Raw genomic sequence first — 23,881 nt, 5'->3', positions numbered from 1 at the left:
TATCAGAGAATAGATCAAAATCCCACAGCTGCACTTCGTTTTTTCTCTCTCTCTCTCTCTCTCTTTTGTCCTAAAACCTGGTGGTTCTTCAATCTGCTTGTATTTTCATTACCAGCTATTAACATCCGTTTAAAGTTTATAACCCTTTTTGGGCACATTTCATAAACCATTAATAGTCTCATTCTTTTGTTAATGCAGTGGCATTCAGACACTTTTAAGGTAAATTGATTTTTATTTAATTGCACAAACCTTGCGGATAGTAAAATAAATAAATAAGAGTCAAATGAAAACCCTCATTAGTTTATATGCCTGAATTCAGTTCAGACGTCCAATGTGTTCAAACTGGTTCATGCGTTTCACCAAGCCCAGCTTAGTGTGTTTATGTAAAAACTCTTATCTGCTTTGCAAATATTTCTATATAAAATATGCATAATATTCCACAGTAGGTCTAAAAGTGGACACTAACACTAAAAGCTGAACTCAGAGTTAATGTCCTGCGGCACATTTCATTTCTTACAATAATATTGCAGCGTTCAGTACATTATGAATACTGTATGTTGATTCAATTTTCTGCCAGACTCCACAAATGGAAAGAATGACTTTTTAATATTCCTGTTTTGCATTTTTGAGGCTGAAGTACCGGTAATGCAGTTTTACATATAATAAAATCTATGATGAACTAAATGCTCAGCATAGATTTTATATGCTGTACGTTTTCTCTTAAGGTGTTTATAAGCAAAGTCTGATTATCTAGAAATTCACGACTTTTTACGGATGAAATATGTTAGGGGGACACTTTTGATTACAAAGAAACATGAACAAAAGATTGAAGGATGCTTTGTTCAGCTTCTTAAGGTCAGGTTTAAATCGAGCTTTGAATTTTCATGTCAAACCTTCATTTGTTGTTGTCTGGAAATTATACAGTCTGCTCAATCAAGTGCTTTTAGACAAATGTTCAAGGTTCTTTATTGTCATTCGCATTCACACCACATGTGGTACATGAGGTGAAACGAAATTGTGTCTTCAGTTATACTCAAAAGAAGCCAAAAAAAAAGAATACAAAGTATAAAAAGAAACTGTATACAAGTATCTAAGATATACGCTAAACACTAATAATGTAAAATAATATGGTATATTAAGCAGCTCAATTGCCATTAAATAATAATAATGTTTCATATGAAATGGTTTGTACTATACTTTTACTTATTTGCCAATATCTGACCCAATATTAATATGTCCGAATTGTAAAACTTTGTTTAGCTGTCATGTAATTAATTGCAATTAAGTATTCTTGTAAGGACTACAGCAATCCTTTGGAAATTATTACAAAAACATTAACTGAAATATCTTTTGTTTAGACCTTCAAACAAAGGGTTATTCTTAGTGTGTATATATATATAGATATATATATATACACACACAACAGCAAAGCATATTAATGCATCAAGATGACTATTTTTGAAAAAGGGTGTCAGGTCTAGCTCTGAATTATGAAATATTGAAGAAAAAAACATTTTGTGTTTTATACTCATTTATTGTGAAACAATTGAATGAAGACATTGTGGCTGATGTTATAGTCAGGATCAAATAACTGCAATTAATGAAAGTTTTGTTGGCTCTGTTGATTGGGGGGCTTATGAAATATTATTTTGCTGCCCGTGCAACACGTTCTTAACTCTTTTTGTGTCTGGATTCTTGTATTCAAGCAGAAACAGAGCAGGATATCAGGCTTCCCTTCAGGAAGCACATGAACATGTAAATTCAAGAATCACTCAGTTTTTGTGGTTTCATGGGAATTTTGCTGGCCTTAAAATATGTCAGTCAACCAATGTTCCCTTTTTTCCTCTAAATATTATTAAAAAATATATTTAATAACTTTGTGATCTAATTTTTATCTTTGAAAGTCTTGATGTTTTGCATATATGTCTCTCTCTCTCCCTCTTTCTGAGGAAGACAAGTGTGCTGTCCTGTGCCATGTTAATGACTTGCAATCTAATTAGTGTCATTAATCAACTGTCATTGTGCAGTTGTACTATCTCTGGGTTGTATCACTATCTAAAATAAGAACTATCACTTTAGTTGGCCCTTCATTACTCATTCTTAGTTTCTTTGTTTTGTAGAAATGTACATTTCTTTACAAGGCCATGATCTGATAATGGTCTGATTGATTTCAATGACTGCCTGTAGTCTTAATGTCTCTTCGTTGGTTTGCAAGTCTAACCAGTCCCTTTTGTGTGTTGGTTTTATTGTGTGGACCCACTTCCACTGCAGCTCTCTATATACAACTTTCTCACAGTCCGACAGAGCCTGGATTGTCCTGCTGGCTTGTTTTTCTGTTTTCTTTGCTTTGCAACCATCTGCAAATTAAATGCCTCAAGTTTCTGAGTATTAATTCATGTCAAAATCTGTTCTGGTTGTTTTATTTACTCTTTGTAGGTGCAAGAACAAATTATACCCAGATAATCTTCCTCGCACCAGCGTGGTGATTGTATTTCACAATGAGGCTTGGAGCACACTGCTACGAACCGTTCACTCCGTTATTGACCGCTCTCCACACACGCTGTTGGAGGAGATTGTCCTGGTGGACGATGCCAGCGAGAGAGGTAAACTCATACAGACTGCAGATAATTCCTCCAGTGCCTCCTCATTTTGAGGCTTAGCCTATTTTTGAGAGATACTGTATGATTTTAGTGTGTCATGTTTGTGCCTGCCCAACAGTCACTCAGCATGTACATGTATAAGGGCTGCATGTGCCACTCCACCCTGTGTTACGCGGTTAATCCCTGTTTGGGAGAGATTAGGTCTTTAATTTGCCAGCCGCAGGGATTACACTGTGTTATAACCCTCAATTCCAGTTGCCAACACACATCACTTTATGGGCCCCCAGGCTGAATGTTGGGGGGGGGGTGTTTGTGCAGAGAGAGAAACTTTGTGCAGGTTGAAAGGGATGTCAACAGGCATGCCAAGACACACACACACATACACACAAGAAAAATAACAACATTTAGTTAACTTTGATGTCTGTTGCCACTGAGGGAAAATGTTATAATCCAACTTTTTTCTGTGTCTTTCATGTTTGTGTGTCTTTATTTTATGTTTATTTGTCTTAGACTTTCTTAAACGACCATTGGAGCAGTACGTCAGGAAATTAGAAGTGCCTGTCAGAGTGGTGAGGATGGACCAGCGGTCCGGACTCATCCGCGCTCGCCTTAAGGGAGCATCCATCTCCACAGGCCAGGTGTGTGTGCGCACGTTTACAGTAATGTGCAAATCGGTTGGTCTTCTTTCATTTCTTTACTTTTAGTCTCTAAGGTGCAGGATTGTACAACAGACAACTTCCTTAAACACTTTACCAGCAGCCTGTCACACAGGCACATTTTGTTTCCATCTATTTTTTTTTTTGAATCTTATGTAAAAGTTATGATTGACAGAATCTGAACAATATTTTAGCACCAACAAGGTGATTCTCACAAGTGCAGCTGAAAATGGACATGCAGGCGGGATGGTGCATCGCTCAGGTGGAGCAGAAGTCTGGCTGGATGTTTTTCTTGTTTATGAAATAAATGACTTTGTTACTGTTCATCTGCTGAAAATAGATTTTTAGAACAAACATTTCTTCTTTTGCCCTCCATTTGTCCACTTCGTTCTTAAGCATACAGTGCGCAATGCAACCTTGAATAAGTGATACATTCCTGATGACGACCACTTTACAAGTATATATAAAAGTCAGACTCTTTGGAAGCAAAAATTAAATATAAATGAGAAGTTTAAAATTTTTGCACAGTATAAAACACATGTAACATCCATTAGCCTTTGACCTGCACTTCTTCTGGTGTTGAGAACTGCTGTGTTAGTGTCCTGTTTTGTCTTTTGTTTTATTAGGTCATTACCTTTCTGGATGCACATTGTGAGTGCACCACAGGGTGGCTGGAGCCTCTGCTCGCTCGCATCAAACAAGACAAGTAAGGAACAAGTACACAACAGATGCACACACATTGGCTAGTTTTAGAAGAACAAAACAGCGGGTCATTGTTGAGCCTGAAGGATTGTTCTTGTGTTTACCTGCTGTTTAATTATAGTAATCATTTTCTGTTGTTTGCTTCCTAAAGACACATGAGCCTGGTTATTGTGTCTTGTGTGTGTAGCGCGTTTGCACTTTGACTTGCATTGATGTGTTTGTGTTTCTGATCATTCTAGGAGAACTGTGGTGTGCCCCATCATAGACGTTATCAGTGATGATACATTTGAGTACATGGCAGGATCTGATATGACATACGGAGGCTTCAACTGGAAGCTGAACTTCCGCTGGTACCCTGTACCCCAGAGAGAGATGGACCGCCGCAAAGGAGACCGCACACTGCCTGTCAGGTCAGCATTACACAACATGGATACTCAACGCAATCAGTTCCACTTTAACTTGAAATTTTCACCAAGTTCCCTGTTTGTTCCAGGGCACCAATCTCTCTCTTGTGCTACAAGGGAACAAAACAGAAAAGTTAATGATCTAACCAGGCACTTGTGATCATACACCAACTTTGTCAGCCAGCTGTTCAGAATAACTTTTCCTGTAAGCTTTAGTGTTGTTAGTTTGTATATAAGTTGTGCATACATTACAATTACACATTGCACAGTTGTAAAATGTTGTCAGGGTAGCGGTACAGACAAAATGCAGTAACCATTCTTCTGATGTCAGAGTTGTTGTATAATGATTTTATTTTGTTTGTTGTTTTGCCTCTCATGGCTCAGACCTTGGAGCAAAATTCAAGAGCTTATTTATTGCCCATTATGTTCCTCTTCTCATGTTTCTAAGTGTGCTCGACTCCACCATTCAAGGTCACACAGATAATGTTGTGTGTAACAGTCAGTGCTGCTGTTTGTTGGTTGTTTTTCATGGAGTTGCTTGACAGAATTTTCCTTCGGGTGTCTTGTAAGTGGCCTAAAAAAAAAAAAAACTGGGTCGTGGTGTCAGGGCAGAGCTTTTTTTTTTTTACCTTCTTTTTTTCACTAATGATAAAACCCCATTCTGTCACTTAACAGCTACACTTTATTGAGAATATGCAAATGTGTTTATAATATCAGAAATAAAATAAAAAATGTCATAATCGACAGAAAAGAAATGGCCAGGAAAAAGTAGCACTTTATGAAATTGTGAACTTTCCAAATCTATAAAACACTATTTCTATCAGATTCCTCTACCATTTGTAAATTAATAAAAATTTAAGCAATTAATGTTTTGAGTTTGGAATAATAATAATATAAAAATTTATTGTCATTCAAAGTTGTTCAGTACACCATGCAAAACTGAACAAAAATTTGCTTCATTTCTCCACAGCAGTGTAGGAGTACATAATTTACATGAATTTTATAGACTTTGGTGTTTAGGAATGTCTATGTGTGTGTTTGCTGTTGTGGTCACTTCATTAGTGACCTGAGTTCAGCAGTCTTAACAGCTTGTGGGATGAAACTGTTGCAGAACCTGGTGGTTCTGGTCCTCGGGCTGTCCTGCCAGAGGTCAACAGAGTAAACAGTCCATATTGAGGGTGTGAGCTGTCTCTTGATTTTATTTGTTCTGTTCAGAGAGCGTCTGAGACCAGTGTCCTGGATGGATACCTGAGGAAGCAGTCATAACAACTATTTCTAAACACCACCCTCACATTTTTTAATGTAAAAATAAAACCAAGATATTTTACAAATTATCTTCTGTTGCTGAATATTTTGTCAATATTATATTATTTCATCAAAAACAGTAACTAAAAATAAAGTTGTTTTTTTTTTTTTTTTTTTTATCAAAAACACAAGTGTGCATTGAAATGCATGATGTCATTGCCTGATGCTGCTTATGATGCATGCCTCGGCTGAAGCATTCGAATTTTTGAACAGCTGAAATTTAGGCCTAAAAGCATTTGAAACCAATATGTCTACACAGAAATTGCACAAGAAACAAGAGCCATTGCATCATCTCCTGTTGGAAATAAACAGACATTTAAATGGCTGTTTTTTCATCCATTCAACCTTTATTTAAACAAATAAGTCACATTGAGCCTCAAAGACTCATTTACAAGTGAGACCTGTTTGGACAGACAATAAAAAGTGGTGAAAAATGACACATAGGGTTTGGAGACAAAAAAAATCCTAACACGCTTTTAACCTCTGTTTGAAGGTCAACAGTGGGATAATGAAAAAAAATCTTGCACACTAGCACATGATGCCGACATCACGTGGGGGGAGGGGGGCAAGGGCGGTGAGCAGCCAGAGACAACACACAGAGGCACGGCAGAGTTCAGATAAAATCACTCAGTTCAAATAGTTCCCTCTGGAGAGATCCGTGCACACTCGGGGGGACACGACCAAAGACGAATCCAGAGTCCTGAAATGATGACCGAATGTTTATTCAGGTGGGCTCCTCTGAAAAGTCCATGGAATTCCTCAGTAGGAGGGGAGGGAGAGGTAGAGCTTCAGGTTTACAAAACTTTCCAGGCGGGTTGAGATAAGATGGCCTGTCAAGGCCAGTCAGGGAGCTGAATTCAGATAAACACAATTGTTTTTGGGACAGGCAGAACTTTAATGACATCTACCTTGAGTCTGTGTCGGTCCACTCGGTTCTGAAACATCCAAATTAATTGACCATACCAATGAAACATGCCTGAGAATAATCCTCGAGATCTGATCCATTCTGCCAAAAGTCTGGGTGCTCGAGGCACGAACCAAGCTCTCATATAAATCAGGCAGCCTGACCAGGTCCAGATTTGCTGCCGACGACTTCCTTGTTTGTTGATAGACCAGGAACCAGCCAAATCCAAAAAGCTGGAACCAGTTATCATAAATCTAATTATAAATGCGTCCTTAAAATCCACAAATGGCAGCAGAGACAGAGACATCATCAAGTCTTCCAAGTTGATGAGATATTATCCAGCTGTGTGCGTGCCACCAGGGCAAATCGGCTCGCCTAAAGCCTGTCTTCTCTTTGAAGAAATGTTATCAATTGTGTGGAGGGACCAAATGATCAAATCCAAGTCCATAGTTATGATTCGGAAGATTTGTAGAAGAGAGGCGCTAAAGCAGTTTCACAGACAGGCCAGAGCAAAAACAAAGCAGAGAGGGAGAGGAGGAGACGTCCGCCCTTGAGAAGAGCAAGTGTTGAAGTGTAATAGGATGACGTAATCTGAGTCTTTCAAAAATGATGGAAAACAAAATACTAATATGGTTAATATTTTAAAATGTAGAATTGTTTTATCTGTCTTAAACAATTAGAAATCTAAATGGCTCTAATAGGATGAAGTAATCAGGGTAGTTAAAAATGATGGAAGACTAAATATTAATGTGATCAATAAGGTTAATATTTTTAATTTATGGAATTGTTTGCTGGCTTAAATCCCAGCCGTGGGCCTTTCTGGTTGGAGTGTGCATGTTTTCTCCGTGTATGCATGGGTTTACTCCAGGTACTCCGGTTTCCTCCCACAGACCATAAACATGCATGTTAGACTGATTGGTAACTCTAAATGGTCCTTAGGTGTGAGTGAGAGAGTGAATGGTTGTTTGTTTCGTTTGTCTCTACGTGTCCCTGCTGGACATGGGCACCAATGACCCCCATGACCCAAAAAGGAAGAAGGAGGTAAAGATGATGGATGTTTTGAAGCACATGATTTCTCCAACTTGTTCAATGTCTGATTGAGGTGGGATTTGAACCCAGGTTGTCTATTTGGCAGACAAAGGCTCACTCCTCTCATCTATTCCTTCATTAAGGAAGCTTGCAGTCATGTTATTTTGTTTGTTTGTTTGTTTGTATATGAGGCTTGCACACCTGTGTCAGTAACCCGGGTGATTATTTCACTTGCTGTGAGAACCATGACTGTGGACGCCGAAACTTAAAAGCTCTGCTCAATTTATACTAACACTGATTGAACCATGTGTGAAAAATAAACATTAAAATAATTATGTACCGGTAAGTAAATTATCAAATAACTATTGCTATTTTTTTAAGATGGTAAAATCATTATCTCAAGTATATTATCTAAAAGTCAAATTAATAAACCTTAAACTTTTATCTATTACTTTCAGTTTTAAAATGGCATTGTTGAAGTCAAATTAAAGAATTATTTGAGGGATAGAAAGCAGTTTGTTCAGATGGATGATGTAAGATCTAATTTATGCAGAACTTTATGTGGAGTACCACAAGGTTCAGTACTTGGACCTAAATTGTTTATTTTATATGTAAATGATTTAATTGAAGTATCTGACATCCTCAAATGTGTTTTATTTGCTGACGATACAACGTTTTTCTGTTAGGGTAAAAATATGGAACAGATGTTTGAATTGATAAACAAAGAGATTGTTAAAATACAAGATTGGTTTAAATTAAATAAGTTATCATTAAATGTTGATAAAACTAATTTTATGATATTTAGTAAAAAAAGATAACTTTGGATTTTTCTCTCAAAATTGATGGTACTGAGATATGTAGAGTGAATGAAGTAAAGTTTCTGGGTGTAATTATTGACGATAAACTGTCATGGAAACAGCATATAAATATTGTAAAAATTAAAATATCTAAGTCAAATGCAGTATTATACAGAGTGTAGTGAAATATGTTCATTCTACAAGAGTAAGGGACTTATTAAACAATGATGCTTTATATTTGCTATATAATACACTTGTAGTCCCGCATTTAATTTACTGTGTCACTGTTTGGGGTACAGCATGTAAAACCATAACAAAGCCTATTTTTATTCTGCAAAAAAGAGCTGTAAAAATTATAACAAAAAAGTGTTATTGTCACCCTTCTAATGTTCGGTTTTGTCAATTGAAAATACTTAAGTTTTATGATTGGGTGGATTATAATATTCTTTTATTCATGTTTAAAGCTCAGAATTGCATGCTACCATCAAACATTCAAACATATTTTGTAAAAAGGAAGAGTTGTTATAATTTGAAGGGCATAGATATTTTTGTTAAACCCAAGTATAGAACCAGTTTAAAGGGTCGGTCTACTACTATACAGGGAATGAGTCTGTGGAATGGTTTGGAAGATGATGCTAAAATGGTGAAGTCAATGTTTATATTTAAGAAAAAGATAAAAACTGTTTTGTTGGAACAATATATATAACTGATTAATATCTATTTTGTTAAGTATGAAATTTTGATGAGTTATGTATTTTGATGTATTATATATGAAGGTTTATGTTTAAATTGATGGTTTGAATTGATTTTGTTTATGAGGGAGCAGATGTGATAAGAAATTTTCTTCTTCTGCTTCCTTTCATTTTATATTTGTTTTTCTTTAATTTTTTTGAAATTGTATTTGTGTTTTTATTGGAAATTAAATGAAATGAATAAAAAAAATAAAAATAAAGAATATTATTAATAATGTCAAAATATGAACTACCGGTATATTGAACTTTAAACTTTTTTATTGCCTTTAGTTTAAAAATGGCAAAGTCATATTAAGAACGTATTAGTATTATGATAAAAACAATCTTGAACGATGACACTTTTAGTACTCTCTACAGCTATTTGCACAAATATAATATTTCAGCCAGTATATTACTGTACTTTTGGCAGATATTCAGTCTTTTCCACCATATTTCTGTTTAATACACTGAGTGACACTTAGCTGTAAAACCTTCAACACTTCTTCTGCCAAAAAACAATTAAAGCGTGTCAATTTAGTATATGTTTGTAAGATGAACTACTTCTTTTATTAGCCAAGGAGTGGAAACTGTGAGCTTTATGTTTGCTGTCACCGTGTGACAAACCTCATTCAACAAGTTTCCAACAGCTAAAGATCATTATGAGCTCGTCTACTGTACTCTGTAATTTACAGTCATGTGAAAAGGTCTGGACTCATTTTCAGTATTAAAGAAGAATAACTTGATCAATCCTGTGAACACAGAACACAGCAGGTCAAGTTAATCCTTTAAACACAAAATGAAATGCAACCAAATATCCATCCATATGCTTTTTTTTTATTTTATTTTTTTATCCTTTTTCTGTTTTTGTTTTTTTCCTTTTGCGTGTCGCAGGAAACTGGAGCCCATCTCCACAAGTGTGAGGGGAAGGGTTCACTCTGTATCTTAAATACAACCAAATATGATCATAGCAATTTACATTTTTACTTTGTTCTCTAAACTCTATCCTGTTTCACAGTTTTTCTTGTCTTTAATGTTGCCAGCCTTCGTGTACTTCAGTGCTGTGATCAACACGGGGCTGTAAACACGTCTTTTATGATAGTGACAGACTCTGTTTGGATAACTGGCTTTAATCAGGATCAAAGCTTCTTTCTAATTTAGTAGATTTTGTTTGTTTTACTGCTGCATATTCAAATCTCATAAAAACAACTTAAATTGTCAGCTGAGAAGTTCAGAGATTAATATATTGACAGCCAACACATGTTTTTAACATCTTTAATTAGCTCTTTACAGTCTTAAATAACATTTTGTTTATTTAGTGAGCTGTTTTTTTTTTATTTGTGTGTGTTTACTATTTTCCAGCCAAATGCTGCAGTATTGTGTACTCAGTATATGTTTAATTGTTTGTATGGAAGGTATTGTGTTTTTGCAAATTGTCTTGGATATTGAATAAAAGCAAAAAAAAAAAAAAACTAAGTCAGCAGGGAGAAAAATAAGCCTTGTTGTGTAAAGGAGGAAACCACTGTGTGGGGGAAGGAGGGTGAAAAAGAGAAGAGAATGGAGGCCATTAAACAGTGACGTGACTGTCACAACAACAAGAAAAAGTGAGCACAAGTGGAAAAAACAGGAAGACGGTAACAAACGGGCTGAAATATAAAACTGATGGGATCTGTTGATACTGAGTGACCTTTGGAAAACAGACTGCTGGTGACACTAACCAGCCTCGCTCTGGATTTATCTGTCTCTGCAGGACTCCTACCATGGCAGGCGGCCTGTTCTCCATAGACCGAGATTATTTTCAGGAGATTGGCACGTATGACGCAGGCATGGACATCTGGGGTGGAGAAAACCTGGAAATCTCTTTCAGGGTGAGTGAACGCAGCCAGTTGGCAAGGCTGGATTCTTTCATGCGCTGACAGGCTTTCAGGAGTGTCTGCTGGGCTCTCAAACACTCACGTTCACGGATGTTACCCCTCGACTGCTCTGACTAAACACTTTGGTGGAGCGTCATCCTGACTGGCTCTCAATCAAACTTTCTCAGGCTGTCACGCCACAGAGACGATCCGTCTGCGTCAGCCACCTTCTCGCCGAGTTCAGCGTTTTCCCGTTCTGTGGCGAGCCGTTAAGTTTGTTTTGCAAGTTGTGTGTTGAAAACAGTTTGTTCTTCACAGATCTGGCAGTGTGGAGGGACTCTGGAGATCGTTACGTGCTCTCACGTGGGTCACGTGTTCAGAAAGGCCACGCCCTACACATTTCCCGGAGGAACAGGACAGATCATCAACAAAAATAATCGACGGCTGGCAGAAGTCTGGATGGATGAGTTTAAGAACTTTTTCTACATTATCTCACCTGGTGAGTTGGGCTGAGCGTGGTGTGTGTGTCTCAAAGACAGGATCTGTGTGTGCTCATTAATCTGTGCATGCATCTACTCATGTGTTGAGCTTAGTGTCTGCAGCAGGTGTGATCAATCCATTAACCTTGTGACAGTGTAATATTGCAGTGGTAGTCAAATATTGCAGGATGGGGGGTGGGGGGTGGTGAGGGGAGTAATTTCACGCTACAAAAGATCTATTAACCTGCACAACCACACGCACACACACAAATCTGCTGGGGAGAGACAGCCTAAAGAAAAGTCCACTGTGGGTTCTGTTCTGTCAATTATAAACCATTTCTGATATTGTACAGGTTTTATAAGATAATGACACTTTCATAACCAGTTTACAGTAAATACAGTTTAGTTTTTGTGACTTGTGTAATAAGTAGGACTGTTAAACTTTAAGGTTTGGATTAATTGTTTGATTCTGAGTAGTTAGTTGTAACTAATCATGTGCATATTTAAGTTTTCAATCTAAAACGTTATCATAGTTAAAGTATTTTATTGTAAATTGATACAAATTGATTACTAGTTGCATTATTTTCTTTATTTGTAGCTTGTGTTGCTAACTGCATCAAATAAAGTTTGTATAAAAACAAACATCTGCGGGCCACCTCAAATGGAGAGATAATTAGTTATCTTAATATTTTCATTCATGGTTTTAAAACTAAATTACATTACAACGTTAAATCACAGGAGTTGGTTAAATAAAAATCAAAGCAAGTTAGCGGCTAATCTACTTTTTGTGAAATGACTGCTTCAAGGTAGCACCATGTTTGGAGACACGTTTGTATTTAACACTGTCAGTTTTCTGCAACATTACTGACAATTTGCTGTAAGTTAACATTTTTTATCACAACGCTGATTGTATCATTAGGAATACAAGCACATGTTAGATGTACGTTTGACTGACCTGCGACACGCTGGCTGCATGTATGTTCATGAAAACTAAAACCACAAACAGTAACAAACTTTTCCTTGTGCCTGATAAACAGCACAGTAGACACATTTCCAGCATCAGCTGGCCTGAAATGATGGCACAGTTTGTGATAATTTGAAGTAATCATTCAGTTTTGGTCATTAATTAGAAGTGCATCATACGGCCACTTTAAAAAAAATGTACAAAATATCTTTAATCACATCATTTGGTTTGGTCATTTTATAAACAAACGGGAATGCCCAAACTTTGCCCACTTGCTTTTTCGCCACAGTTATAACATTCAGTGCCCAAATGTTTTTCTGCTGTTTCTACTGCATCTTTTCTCATACACTCATTAGTGTAAACACAGTCTGACTCTGGCAAGTCAAAAGTCAGATTATTTAAATAAACCAGATGCTTAGCAAGTACCAGCCTGTTGAAGTGAAACTTAACTGTTTGCCTCCAGTGCTTGTGCGTTAAACATAAACACAGTGTTTGTCAGACTAATACAAGTTGTCACATGTCATGATGTAGAAAGAAAAAAACATGACCTCATGCTTTTCTCCTCACTTGACTTGCCGTCTGTGACTCCATCAATGTTGTGTTTGAGGGACGTTTTGAAGAAACGGAAAGTAAAAACAATCAGCTGACTTTAAAAATGTTATTTTTGGTTATTACCAGTAATTAGGAAACTAACGCATTCTTTCAGCCGAAAGTTGAAAGGTCAACCTGTCTTGCTCAACCATCTTATTTTGTAAGTGGTGAAATAAGTTTCAACCTGTCTGTGGGGCTTCAGTGTGTCATGTTATTGTCCATGTGTGTTTTTGTTTTTGTCCAGGTGTGACCAAAGTGGACTATGGTGACATCTCATCTCGCACTGGTCTTAGACAAAAGCTGCAGTGTAAACCCTTCAGCTGGTACTTGGAGAACATCTATCCAGACTCCCAGATCCCCCGACATTATTACTCCCTGGGAGAGGTATGCCCTTCGCTCACAGCGACACACACAGACCACATCACAGTCCAGTGAGTTCCAGTGATCGTTGCTTACTTTATGTTTGGATTTGGCTCAGATCCGAAACGTGGAGACCAACCAGTGCCTGGACAACATGGCTCGAAAAGAAAACGAGAAGGTTGGCATTTTCAACTGCCACGGCATGGGAGGCAACCAGGTAACTGAGCAGAGCGGAAAGGCATCAGAACAAATGCGTGCAGACACACACACACACACACACTATTAAAATAAAAATATACCAACATTATAGTTTTTTGTAACAGATATGAAACACAGAAGGAAAAGATTTGTTTCAAACACATCAGACAACACATTTAAAAACAACTCAAGTTAATAAAATTACTTCACAATTTAACTGAGTAAACAAACCACAAATTAAACGAAAAATTCATCAGCACTAATTGAACACATTAAGCATCTTGATACGTGCTTACACAAATCCATGTGGAAAATTTGTCTTTAAGCAATCTAGACTGTAAGGTTTTATTTGGTTTTTTGTTTTTGTTACTTTGCTGATTTTTTTTCTGTAAAAACTAGGCTGTAAAGGTGAAACTTCCACATTAGTGTCACACTGCACACCATTTAAACTTCTATAAAATGGTGTATGTTAGTTACAATAAACAACAAAAATATTGTATTTATAATTTTGTTTGTGAATATTTCATTATTGATTTGCTGAAGATAAAAAAAAAGATAAAACAATATGGTAAACATAATGTACTTTTAAGTTTTCCTGCTAAAACCAACCTGGACCTCAGATAATATTACAAATGTACTGTAATACACAAGTGTCTAGTGGATTACCTCTCAATGACGTTTGGAATTAGCTTCTTGTTTGTGGATACCGTACTTTCCGCCGTACACGTCCCACCGTCGTATAAGTTGCATCAGTCCAAATAAGTGTAATAAAGTGGAAAAAACATAAATAAGTCGCTTCACCATATAAGTTGCATCTAATATGCGTCACCACTGACCACCCAGAAACGTGGGCCGTTGTGACAAAAATTGATTGGCTGCCAAATGGCGTGCACGGGAGGACTTTAACAAGACTAACAAGATTAACACCTAAAAACAATTTGTTGGCTCGACATTATAGCAAAGGTGTGTCTCAGTTGAACTTTTCCTTAATAAATGCACTTTGATGTTTAAATCAGCTGCAGTTCACCTGGGCGGTGCGGCGAAATGCAGCTGATTTGACGTTTGCTCCAGGAGTTCCGGAGCGAGTCAAAGGTGGCATAATATGGCAAGTCAAGTGTCTCATTAATAGCCACTTTTACCTATTAATGAGACACTTGGCTTGCCATAATGCTTGAGGGCCCTCTAGTGGCTGAAAATGGTAATGCTTAATATTTTTCTTGTCAGAATCAACTAAATTGTAAGATCTCAGCCCAAAATTGGGTTATAAATATTGGAAGAAAAACGTATATTAGTTGCGTCGGTGTATAAGTTGCAAGAAGGTGTGGCTTATATGGCGAAAAATATGGTATATAGAAAACATCTAAATACTATTAGCTCCTAAGGCCTCACTTGTTCAATTTTATAACGGAACAGGTGAGGCCAAACAAGCTTTAAAAAGTTTTGATCATTTGCCTCTATTAATGTAGTGATAATGGAATTTTCTACATTTGCCAAAGAATCGATGATGAAGGGGGAAAAGAGTCGTCCACACAGAAAGTCACAACAGGCTGTCCTTGATCAGGAAATAGTCAACAGTCGAAGCGTATCTAGAGAAACAAAGACAGCACAAGAACCAATCCCTGCATCTGTGTCGATCTGTGAAACTGTTACTTCTGAAAATCGAGTTTTAAATTAAAACGAAAACCAAGTTTTTCTAACAAACGGCAACAATAGCAGTCTCAAACTTAGAAAGAAGTAACAGTGAAGACGTTTTTGAGGTTTGTGCCCTGCAAACTCCTGCAGATCAAAAAAAAATCTCAAGATGAAAGGGTTTCTGAACAAACCAAAATTACTGCTAACTACTAATCCCAGAAGCAATCAACAGTCTAACCACATCCTCAGAAACTGAGTGATGTCATCCACAAGTCAATCCCAGCCTCTGTGTTGAGCTCTGAAACTGTTGTGTCTGCATTCTGTAAAGGTACATGTTTATAAATCCAAGAAAATGTTTATAAGAGCTCCAGTATCACATGTTGGCACAGCAGTCAAATGACGCTCTGCAACTGCTGTTTGCACTCACAATGGTTGCTTGTAAAATAAATGCAAATACATGTTTGATGGCCAACACCAACATAGTTTATAGTACCTCTTAAATGAGAGCTATAAATCAGTTTTATGTTATATAACAGTAAAACAGACGTGCACATCTGGTGAGACAGCATGGTGAATCCTCCTATGTTAATATAGATGGCATAAACAAAACTACACAAGATAAAGACACAAATATTGACAACCTTTTTCCACCCACAGTTTACACATCTTATTAAGCTGTAAGGTAATTACAGCATCTACTCTCAGGTTTATCCCTATTCATTTACCATCTGTCGAGTTTTACATCTAATGTGTGGTTGAAATTAATTGTTCTAGGAAAATAAAATGAGTTGTGAGAAATAACAAATATGGACTTTACTGGTAAACGTGACGTACATGTGTATCTAAATATATATTTTGTTTTAAATGGGATCTTTGTTAAATATATTGCTTTGAGTGTAGCTAACCAGTGCAACATTTATAGAAAATGCAAAGTAAAAAATGATACTGGAATATAAAAATATTATAATTGAAAATATATAATCGCAATCGCACTGCCATGAAATAAAACAACATATTGAACAAAATAGTGTTTAGAAATGTATTATCACTGAATCCAGAAATGTTCAGTCAGGTCATCTGGACGGTTTCTTTTTTTGTTTGCTGAGACATTTCGCCTTCCATCCAGAAGGCTTCATCAGTCTGAGGAAACGCCAAACAAAACTGATTCTCCACCAGCAGCTTACTCCAAAGTGGAACAAACCAGTTATGCTGGTGCTAAGATGGTGTTTTTGGCATGCCCCCTCCTCTGGTGCCGGCCCTCTTCCTCGTCGACAGTCATGTCAAACTGGTTCAAAACCAACAAAGTTCATGCTCAATAATCCAGGTATATAATCCAACAATTTTCAGTCAGGTCATCTGGACGGTTTCTTTTTTTTTTGTACTGAGACGTTTCGCCTTCCTCAGACTGATGAAGCCTTCTGGATGGAAGGCAAAACGTCTCAGCACAAAAAAAAAGAAACCGTCCAGATGACCTGGCTGAAAATTGTTGGATTTTATACCTGGATTATTGAGCATGAACTTTTGGCATTATCCCTGAATCATCTTGCCTCCGTGAATCCTGTTTTCTAAGGGAGAGACAAACATTTTAACATACAGGGTATTCTTTTTATTCTGTGTTTTATAGAGGAGCTTTTTATAGAAAAACATTTGTGCATCATCAGCGTAGATGATGTACTGCCCAAACAGAGACGGCCTGTCCCTGAGGCACGTTGGAATCATCAACTGGTGGTTCCTATCCAGCCCTCAAGGTCATTTTACTTAGTCCTAAAGTTAGTTATTAAATTGTTCATAAATCAAGTAGCAGTGGTTCAGCAAGACGTTGCCGAATCTGCCAAACCATTCTGGCTTTTAGCCAATCTTGACTTTCTAAATTTTTATCATCTGCAGCCAGTTTCTTCAGATCTGCTGTGAGACAGACTGCCACGGGAGATCCTTCCTGTCCACAGCCATCAGCATTAATGAAACCAGGATGGAGAGCTACAACATTTAATTTCCCTTTGGGTTTAATAAAGTATTTTGAATTGAATTGAAAGGGTGGGGCGTATTAATGTACAGTCCACGTCTATGTTTGTAAATTTGTCCCGCCCATACCTTCTGATTTGCTCAAAATAATTTAACAAAACTTCAAACACTTGTGCATGATCACTAGCCGGAGTGTCACGTACACTTTTCATAACCCCAGCTTTGAGGTCAAACGTTATACAAGCTCTTTGCGTGTCCCAGCCATTGCTACAGGTGGCTTCATTTCTGTCTAAACGTTTGTTGACGGGGGTGTCATGTGTCGTACTCGTGTTGACTTTTCTGTGAGCTGATTTCTCTTTTGAAGCAGAGTCCATTACAGATGTGTTAACTGTTGTTGAAAATGTTTTTCATGTGTTTGTGCCAAATGTAGCTCTTCTCAAGTGAAAGTAAAACAAACCATCTTTTTTAAACACTGCTTTTGTTTTTTCAGGCATCATTTAGCCTTTGTTGTATGTATTTTAAAATATTTTTTACATTTTAACAATGTACGTACAGGGATCCACAGTCAAAAGCACAAAATAATCTCGATTTTTTTTTTTTAAATGGAATATTTTCTTAACACGTTTGGAAAGATACACATCGTGAAGGCTATCTATTATTAGTAGCAGAAATATAAATAAATAAAACAGACTGGTCATAATAAGCAGAAAGATGTCTTATCACAGGCCAGCCCCCATGCGGCTGGATTAGAACAATCTTGTCCCTTGAGCAAAAAACGTTGATGACGTCTGTGTTAAAGATTAAAGCAGAACATTTCAAACAAGATACCAAACCATGTATTCTCTGAACATGTCATGTCATACAAACATAAAAAAATGGCATTTGAAAAAGCTGCTTTTTGTTCCTTTACGGCAGTTGTAACATGTGGCCACGTCCAGGACTGAGTATCTCAACAGGTCGCAGTGTTTCTCCTCCATTTTGTTAGAGAAGTCTCGGTCCTGATGGAGCCGGACAGTCTGACCTCAGTGCCAGACCCTTTTTATTTAGTTAGTTTTTTTCTTTTATTTGTTTTTTCAGTTGTCTTTTCAAGCTATTAAAATGTCAAATTATACAGGTGCTGGTCATAAAATTAGAATATCATGAAAAAGTTGATTTATTTCAGTAATTCCATTCAAAAAGTGAAACTTGGGTATTATATTCATTCATTACACACAGACTGATATATTTCAAATGATTATTTCATTTATTGTTGATGATTATAACTGACAACTAATGAAAACCCCAAATTCAGTGTCTCAGAATATTAGAATATTGTTAAAAGGTTCAGTATTGAAGACACCTGGTGCCACACTCTAATCAGCTAATTAACTCAAAACACTTGCAAAGGCCTTTAAATGGTCTCTCAGTCTAGTTTTGTAGGCTACACAATCATGGGGAAGACTGCTGACTTGACAGTTGTCCAAAAGACAACCATTGACACCTTGCACAAGGAGGATAAGACACAAAAGGTCATTGCTTAAGAGGCTGGCTGTTCACAGAGCTCTGTGTCCAAGCACATTAATGGAGAGGTGAAGGGAAGGAAACAATGTGATAGAAAAAAGTGTACAAGCAATAGGTTTAACCGCACCCTGGAGAGGATTCTGAAACAAAAGCCATTCCAAAATGTGGGGGAGATTCACAAAGAATGGACTGCAGCTGGAGTCAGTGCTTCAAGAACCACCATGCTCAGACCTATCCGAGACAAGGGGTTCAGCTGTCACATTCCTTGTGTCAAACCACTCTTGAACAAGAGACAACGTCAGAAGTGTCTCCCCTGGGACTGCTACTGAGTGGTCCATAGTTATGTTCTCTGATGAAAGTAAACTTTGCATTTCCTTTGGAAGTCAAGGTTCCAAAGTCTGGAGGAAAAGAGGGGAGGGACTGACTCCACGTTGTTTGAGGTCCACTGTCAAGTTTCCACAGTTGGTGATGGTTTGGGGTGCCATGTCATCTGCTGGTGTTGGTTCACTGTGTTTTCTCAGGTCCAAGGTCAATGCAGCCGTCTACCAGGAAGTTTTCGAGCACTTCATGCTTCCTGCTGCTGACCAGCTTTATGGAGATGCAGATTTAATTTTCCAACAGGACTTGGCACCTGCACACAGTGCCAAAGTTACCAGTACCTGGTTTAAGGACCATGGTATCCCTGTTCTTAATTGGCCAGCAAACTCACCTGACCTTAACCCCATAGAAAATCTATGGGGTTTTGTGAAGAGGAAGATGTGATTCACCAGACCCAACAATTAGAAGAGCTGAAGGCCACTATCAGAGCAACCTGGGCTCATAACACCTGAGCAGTGCCACCGACTGATCGACTCCATACCACACCGCACTGATGCAGTAATCCAGGCAAAAGGAGCCTCAACTAAGTATTGATGTTGTACATGCTCATACTTTTCATGTTCTTACTTTTCAGTTGGCCAACATTTCTAAAAAAAAAAAAAAATTTATTGGTCTTAAGTAATATTCTAATTTTCTGAGAGACTCAATTTGGGGTTTTCATTAGTTGTCAATTATAATCAGCAACATTAAAAGAAATAAACATTTGAAATATATCAATCTGTGTGTATTGAATGAATATAATATATAAGTTTCACTTTTTTAATGGAATTTATGAAATAAATCAACTTTTTCATGATATTCTAATTTTATGGCCAGCACATGTATACTGTAGATTACCTGCTGTTTATCTAAGCCTCTTATTAGCCCATTTTTGTGTTTGCAAAAGTCAATTTACTACGACATCCATTTTGAATCTGGTTGAGTAATCAGTTGTAGATATAAGTCACATAATTATGATACTTTCCAAGAGTTTCAATAAAAAGCATCCAGTCGTTCGTGAGATGTTTTGCTACACACACAAAGGCAGTTACATTATTGCCCATCTTTTATTGTGATGGGCGATTACTAACTTTATCAAACCAATGACATCCAACCATATATTAATTAAATAGTTCAACCGGGCTCTTTTAGGTTTATATGTGTAATTCTGTGGTTACAAGTACAAACAATCAGTTCTTTGTTTCATGTTACAAACCTCTAATTATTGAGAAAGATTTTATTAACAGTTATGAACCGTGAGACATCAAAGGCTCAAGTTAGAGAGCTGAGAAAGCTCATGGGGTCAAATAAATATCCCTGTGGTGCTTCTAGTTAAAAGTCTGACCCACTGAATCTATTTTGTGAATGTGTACATAAGACTCATGGGTTGTTCAAAAAGCTGCCATGTGTTTGTTCAGGTTTTCTCGTACACGGCCAACAAAGAGATTAGGACGGACGACTTGTGTCTGGATGTGTCCAAGCTAAACGGACCCGTCATGATGCTCAAGTGTCATCACCTCAAAGGCAACCAGCTGTGGGAATACGATCCTGTGGTGAGTGGAGACCAAACGTTAACCACTTTAGTAACACCATACTTACTGAAAGCCTGCACATGTTTCAAATTTTGATGGGTTTTTTTTTTCTGTGCTGCTTTAATTTATTTATTTTGTTGTCCCTGTGTGCAGAAGCTGACTCTGGTCCACGTGAACAGTAACCAGTGCCTGGACAAGGCCAGCGAGGAGGACAGCCAGGTGCCCAGCGTCAGAGACTGCACACACACACGCTCCCAACAGTGGCTGCTCCGCAACGTCACATTACCAGAAGTCTTCTGACCACACTCCACATGCTCACAGACCCACACTCTCACACACACAGCGGCCCGGGGCGAGCAGTCAGAAGATCGGACATGGTTATTCAGTTTGGGCACGAGGACAGAGACTTCCCATGTGTGGACTCGGGAACGGAGGCGGGTGATGGATGGGACGGTACTACCTCTGCCAGAGATCAGAGGGAGGAGTGTCTTTGAGCCTGTTCAGAGCAAACAGAGACCATATCTGTTGTTTTACATTTGTTTTGTTTGGTTAAAAAAAAAAAAAAGATTTTATCCGTGAGAAGTGACTCCTGCGTGAGACGACAGGACTGAGCCGGTGGAGTCGAGGTTCTGCACACAGCTTCCCTGGACAAAGCAGTCCACCCCTCAGCTCATCATGTAACGTTTACTGAATGCCTCTGATCTGTGCGAGTGTGTGTGTGAGTGCACTTATCTTTGGGTGTTGACTCTATGATGAATGTATGCTTTGAGAAGGGGCCTGAATTCCTTGTTCTTTGAGCTTTTTTATTTAATTTTGTAATGGATTTTTAAAAGTGAACTCATATGAAGACGTATGCATGTTTCTCCGTGTGTTTGCGTGTGCGCGTGCGCCTGCCAGAGCCCCTCCTAGTCTTGCAGTAGTGTGTGTCTCCCTCTGGTGTTTCTCCTTGGTATTACATCTTGCAGACTGAAGCCTCCATGCTAAGAAATAACAACCAAGGGATGGCACATTTACCAAAATAGAAAAGTCTAAACCTGACGCCTGCCATCAGCAGAGATGTAGAGGTAGAGAAATATGTTTGTGATATCTTCAAGTTTCTATGTCCAGTTTTTACACGACCTGTCTGTTTTTACTGTTTCCGTAACGCTAGTTTGTCTCTGTTGTCTTGAAACAAATTGAATCTAGAATGAACACACACAAGCTGTGGATATGTACCTGATGGTGTTCACTGCAGACTGTAGTGTTCAACCATCAGTAACTTTCCCATAATGCACCACACAGCCACACACGAGCTGTACACAGTTGGTAAAAAAGGCTAATTTGATTCTTATATTGACTTTCCCCCCAAAAAAAACACTCCAAGGGCTTTTTTCCTCCGGTGGAGTGTGTGGATGTACATATCTGTGCAGGTGTGAATGTGTTTTTATCTTCAGTACATATCCCAGTTCATCCCTCTTTATCAAATTTTAAATTATTTGCTTTAGGACAACCTGTAGGCAAATATATCTGCTTCCTGTAAAGAAGAAAACATTTTGTTTTTCCACTCGAGTCTTAATGCTTTCCTCTGGACATATCGACAGAAGAACTTCACAGGCAGAGTAAAAGAGTTCAAATGTTGGTTCGAAGGACTTATCTATATCTGCATATTTTATTTTTGCAAGTTTTAACTGCAGTGTTTCCAACATTCATATCTTAACTGTAAGAAGACAACAGAGCGTTATCATGTCAACCGTCATGCTTCCTTTACATGTTTTGTTTTGTGTCGTTCCTGCCGAGTCAGGGCAGGAGAAATTTCAGAAAGCTCTAAAACATTTCAGCTTCCTCCAGTGGAGGAAGGTTTACAGACGGTGTGGGCGACAGGAGGCCGTCGACTGGTTCGTCATGTTTGAGCGAGTGACTGGTGACGATGTGAGACTGAGGGAAGCGTGCTGAGTGTGTCGATGGTGGATGGGGAAGACGGGGTGGTTGGGAAGCGGCTGACATGTCCAGGCTTCCACACTGAGCTGATCCAAATGTAGAAAATAAAGGTGAAGAGATTTACAGAACAATCTGAGGAGCGTGGTCGATTTTCTGACTCTTCGAGTCCGCACACGAACGCACCACAGACCTTATATTACAAGACTCGGCTGCATTCAGGAACCTCTTCATGGAGTCCATGTTCAGTGAAATAGTGACAGATTTATAAACCTGGGATTGGCTGCTAATCCACAAAAACACTGAGCCCTTCATGACTTGTTTAGAACGTAAATACTTTTTAAAGATTAGAATTATTCATCAGTCAGGTTAGATTTTATCAGTTTTATGTAGAATTTACTAAAAGTCATATTCAAAAGTTACAAGTTAATTTTGTTACCAAACTTTCATGTGCTGTATTTTTCAGACTATAAGACACAATTAAAATCCTTTAATTTCCTCAAAAATCGACAGTGAGCCTTATGTATTAATTCTGGTTGTACTTACTGACCTCAGACCTACTTTATGTGGTTATTGTGAATGAGTTGAATAAAGTTTGACTTATCCGACTGTTTTGTGTCTTATAGTCCGAAAAATACGGTAATCTTTTTAAGTGATCTTGATCGATACTTCTTCAGGCTTTCTGAAGATCTCCCAATGGTTTTCTTTGAACTTTGTTTTTTCCTCCAGTATCTGACCGTTTTCAGAGAATTTTTTTTGTGTGTGTGAATCATTCAGACGCAGAGATGGTGTCGACAAGACAACTCAGCAAAGAACTGATTTTAACTTGAATCTTTAAACATTGTTGTCACAAAGATAAAAGATGGTATTTGTCAGTTTATTTACTGAATCTGTGAAAATACCAAGAATAACACAGTTTGACACATAAAACAGTCTTTTAGCACCAACCAGGTGAGTCCCAGAGAGCTGTTAGCTGAAAATGTAACATACGAGATGATTAACTGAAAGATGATGCAGCCCTCGGGTTAAAGTCGTTTTGTTCCTGTTTCTTGAAGATACAACTTTCAAATATTGTTAATTTGTTATAGAAGTTTATTTTTGTTAGTGATGACATTTGTTTTTGTCCTTGTCCACTTTTTTTTTTTTTTTTAAACAATAAGCTGTCATGATCAAATTCAAGGTCTGGATAAAAAAGAAGGCAAAAAAATGCCAAAGTTAAAATAAATAAATTAAAAAAAATGTTTTAAAAAAATCTCAATAAAATCTGAGAACTACTGGCAAAGACCACTTTCAACGTTGACAATAAAATCTGAATCCTTGAAAGAAGATTTAGGGAGAAAACTAACGATGGATTAAATTAGCTGCGTTATGTCGTAGTTCTCTAATAAAAGCTAAACGTTGTGTTTTGTTAGAA

General features: G+C 37.7%; 1 protein-coding gene across 1 annotated transcript in view; it reads left to right on the top strand.

Annotated features, from left to right (window-relative positions):
- Positions 1-22,584, top strand: part of galnt1 (UDP-N-acetyl-alpha-D-galactosamine:polypeptide N-acetylgalactosaminyltransferase 1) — a 63,262-nt gene extending 40,678 nt beyond the window's left edge. The window contains exons 5-14 of the mRNA XM_037676309.1: positions 2,437-2,603; positions 3,111-3,238; positions 3,883-3,962; positions 4,198-4,368; positions 10,876-10,993; positions 11,297-11,477; positions 13,257-13,396; positions 13,491-13,589; positions 20,440-20,574; positions 20,707-22,584. Of these exons, the coding sequence (XP_037532237.1) occupies positions 2,437-2,603; positions 3,111-3,238; positions 3,883-3,962; positions 4,198-4,368; positions 10,876-10,993; positions 11,297-11,477; positions 13,257-13,396; positions 13,491-13,589; positions 20,440-20,574; positions 20,707-20,853 (1,366 nt within the window). The 3' untranslated portion in view covers positions 20,854-22,584. The remainder of the gene's footprint in view (positions 1-2,436; positions 2,604-3,110; positions 3,239-3,882; positions 3,963-4,197; positions 4,369-10,875; positions 10,994-11,296; positions 11,478-13,256; positions 13,397-13,490; positions 13,590-20,439; positions 20,575-20,706) is intronic.
- Positions 22,585-23,881: the final 1,297 nt, after the last annotated feature.

Source organism: Nematolebias whitei, chromosome 5 (assembly GCF_014905685.2).
Source record: "Nematolebias whitei isolate Nwh7 chromosome 5, NemWhi1, whole genome shotgun sequence".
In the NCBI taxonomy this organism is placed as follows: domain Eukaryota; kingdom Metazoa; phylum Chordata; class Actinopteri; order Cyprinodontiformes; family Rivulidae; genus Nematolebias; species Nematolebias whitei.
Note: the sequence above shows the minus strand (reverse complement) of the source record. Positions and strands in the feature narration are given on the sequence as shown.